Below are 3100 nucleotides of genomic sequence, written 5' to 3'. Positions count from 1 at the left end.
ATATATATATATATATATATGTGCATACGTATCACATACGTGCGTAGATACTGAAATATTGAAAAGGATTAAACGTTGACCGTGTGTGTGTACGTCGGCGATTATTACATCAGAAGTAAGTCATGATGCTGGAAAACGTGGTCGATCGATAACATTGAAAATCATCCGTCCGTGGATGGCCGGATCTGGCGAGCAGCCAACCGGCCAGTCATAAATTCAAACTCTTTCTTTGTTTTTCGAAAATTTGCCCCGATCGTTTCACTACACGCATCGATTATAGTTTTTTTTTTTTCTCCTTTTCTCTTGTTTCCAGATTCTCTCTTCTTCGTGTTTCGTGTCCAGAGTGCAAGCCAGAAGTGTCATCACCACAACCAACACCATGGCGTTCGCGGGTTTGAAGAAACAGATTAACAAAGCCAATCAGGTGAGTTTATTTGTTTTTATCTTATATTTATAAGATTGTTTTATTTATGTATAAACGAATATCATTTATGTATATATATACATTACAATTTTATCATAAGATTATCGTACGTTCGTAATCGGCTTTCTCTTATCGATGCTCGTTTATCAATATGTCATGTAAACGCAATTTTTTTTTTTTCACGACAGAACGATCACAAAACTTTACTTCTACGATTCTATTTCAAGTTATTCGCAATTCCTCGCGTACGCGTTATGAAAATGAGTGGAGCCAATATTAGTATAATTAGCAATTTTCGTTTCTTTGGTTCACCATTGGTGTTCCATTCAGGACACAATGGAGTATTTCGTATTTCGAGGAAAACGATTCGTATCGGTCGACTCGGTTTATTCGGGCAAAAGCAGGGTGGAGAGGAGGCGTGGGGAGGGAGGGAAGAGGGTGGTGGTGGAAAAAGATGAAACTGTCAGGAATGTGGCACGATCCACGTTGCCTTCTCCACGATTGAATATCGCGATCCAACTTTTTGACCCGGTTTTAAAGCTACCCTCTGGCGGAAATCTCCTACTTCCACCACCACCACCACCACCACCATCATCATCAGGAATCGCGTTGTAATTCGCTGCCGGCGATTGTCGATAGATCCTCGAAACTCGGCCGATATTCAACGTTTCTTTTTCATAATGTAATTACGATATGCTACAGGCTGCAGAATCGTGTTACACCCACGCACGGTTAACTGACCGAGATTCGCCAAGTTTTTCGAGGCCAGATTTTTAAGCTTGCCTCGCCACAGGGGGAATCACGATTCTTCTCTTTGTAATAATCACGGATATTTTGCCGACTTTTACTGGGTCATGTTACTGATTTCAACTGTTATTCCACCGTTTGATAAATCATTGATGAATACTTGCATCCGTGCATCGAATACTTTTCGTTTCTTATCGCGAAATTTCGATTATATTAATATCGTTAAGATTATATTATTAAAGGGAAATACTTGTGCAAGGAATATTCTTCTATGACGAAATTTTGATTGCGTTTCGTAATTTGATAAATCGAGGAATCTTGCGCACCGTTTGAAGAGATTTGTGAAGAAATACTTTCTCTTTCCTTTTTTGCAAAATTATCGAGTTTTGTCGATGATTAATTTTAATCGGTCGACACGATGATTGCGTAAAATTTTATTATTTAAATAATTCGATGGAAATGGTACAATTTTAATTCTGAAAATTTGTTGAATTACGAAAGAAATTGATAATGGTTTAACTCGTGCTGTACGTATCGAAGAAAATGTGATATAACAATATTGGAGAAATTTTTCAATTAAAAATGATTTAAAATTTTTTTACTTAACTTTCTATTGACTTTCTAATTATTTGAATTTAATATTTGAAATTATATAATTTATATTTTATAATTACGAATAACGCGAATTTTAGTATCGAACGATGTAGTAGATTGATGATTTTAGTAAAGATATCCGCATGGCTCGTGAGTGATAAGGATTATACAATGCAACAAACTTTCATCTTATGTAATTATTGAACGAAGTGCGAATTGATCGTAATGCGGTAACCAACGTGCAAAGATAGATTTTTAAAATGCACTATTGAGGTTTCAAATGTAGGTTCGAGTGGTATTTTTCGTTTCAACTTTAAATACACATATTTAATTTATTTCTACGATTTAATAAATTCACCACACTTACATTAATCTGCAAATCAAATTCATTTTTCAATTTATTTTTCATAAAAAAAAAAGAAAAAACTCGAATTCGAGCAATATACATAGACTGAGAATGGCGCAAATATAGAATGATAAATAGCACAATGAACGAGCATTATAGAACAATCCATATCGTACCTCTAATGATCAATTTACCAGTATCCTAAACTGTTTACCCGTTCTTGTCGATAATTAGTTTTAGATACTGTTACACGGAGTTTTATCGCGAAACAATGCTGTGCTTTCATATTATGTTCACGTTGAAACATTTGTGTGATAAAACATTTTACGAAAGTATTTTAATTAAAAAACAAAAAAAAAAAAATTTTTTTTTCCTTTCATTTTATATTAACGTATTATATATACATATATACGTTAATAAAATTTTAAATTAGAAAGTAATCTTGGATAAAAATCTATTTTTCTTTATATTATTTTATATAACGTTATATATTCAAAATTAAAATTTGTAAATGAATTTTTAAAAGACATATATATATATACATAATTATTATGCAAATTAAATAAAATTTTATCATAATGAGATGATTAAAAAATATTTAAAATATGAAAAAGAATTAATGATAAGGTTGTATATTTTAGATGTATCAATATTGCTTGTTATTTTCACATATTATTATTAAACGACTAAAAATTAGTAACTAATCTTATTCCAAAAGTACAAACATTTTTCCTGATTGAAAGCCAATAGATTGATCTGAAATGAAATATTTGCTTTTCTCGATAAAGCTTAATTTGTCAGGTTTATTATTATCGATAACGAGTTATGCTCGTCCTTCTCTCGTTAAAGTTCTTCTCTCTCTCTCTCTCTCTCTCAGTTTTCTCAAGCAATTATAATGTTTCTTTACTTATGCTGATTTTATCGAGGATTAAAATTAATATATATATATATTTGAGTTAATTTAATCTTGAATATCGATTTCTTTGTTA

At 31.8% G+C, this 3100-nt stretch overlaps 1 protein-coding gene across 16 annotated transcripts in view; it reads left to right on the top strand.

Annotated features, from left to right (window-relative positions):
* LOC102672194 (endophilin-A) overlaps window positions 1-3100 on the top strand; it is an 18991-nt gene that overhangs the window by 5866 nt on the left and 10025 nt on the right. For 15 of the 16 annotated variants that reach the window (XM_031509360.1, XM_031509359.1, XM_031509356.1 and 12 more), the window contains exon 2: window positions 314-424. In XM_031509360.1, the coding sequence (XP_031365220.1) occupies window positions 380-424 (45 nt within the window). In that variant the 5' untranslated portion in view covers window positions 314-379. The remainder of the gene's footprint in view (window positions 1-313; window positions 425-3100) is intronic. The other variant, XM_031509354.1, reaches the window with a different exon arrangement.

This window comes from Apis dorsata, unplaced genomic scaffold (genome assembly GCF_000469605.1).
Source record: "Apis dorsata unplaced genomic scaffold, Apis dorsata 1.3 scaffold_142, whole genome shotgun sequence".
NCBI classification, from domain to species: Eukaryota; Metazoa; Arthropoda; class Insecta; order Hymenoptera; family Apidae; genus Apis; species Apis dorsata.
Note: the sequence above shows the minus strand (reverse complement) of the source record. Positions and strands in the feature narration are given on the sequence as shown.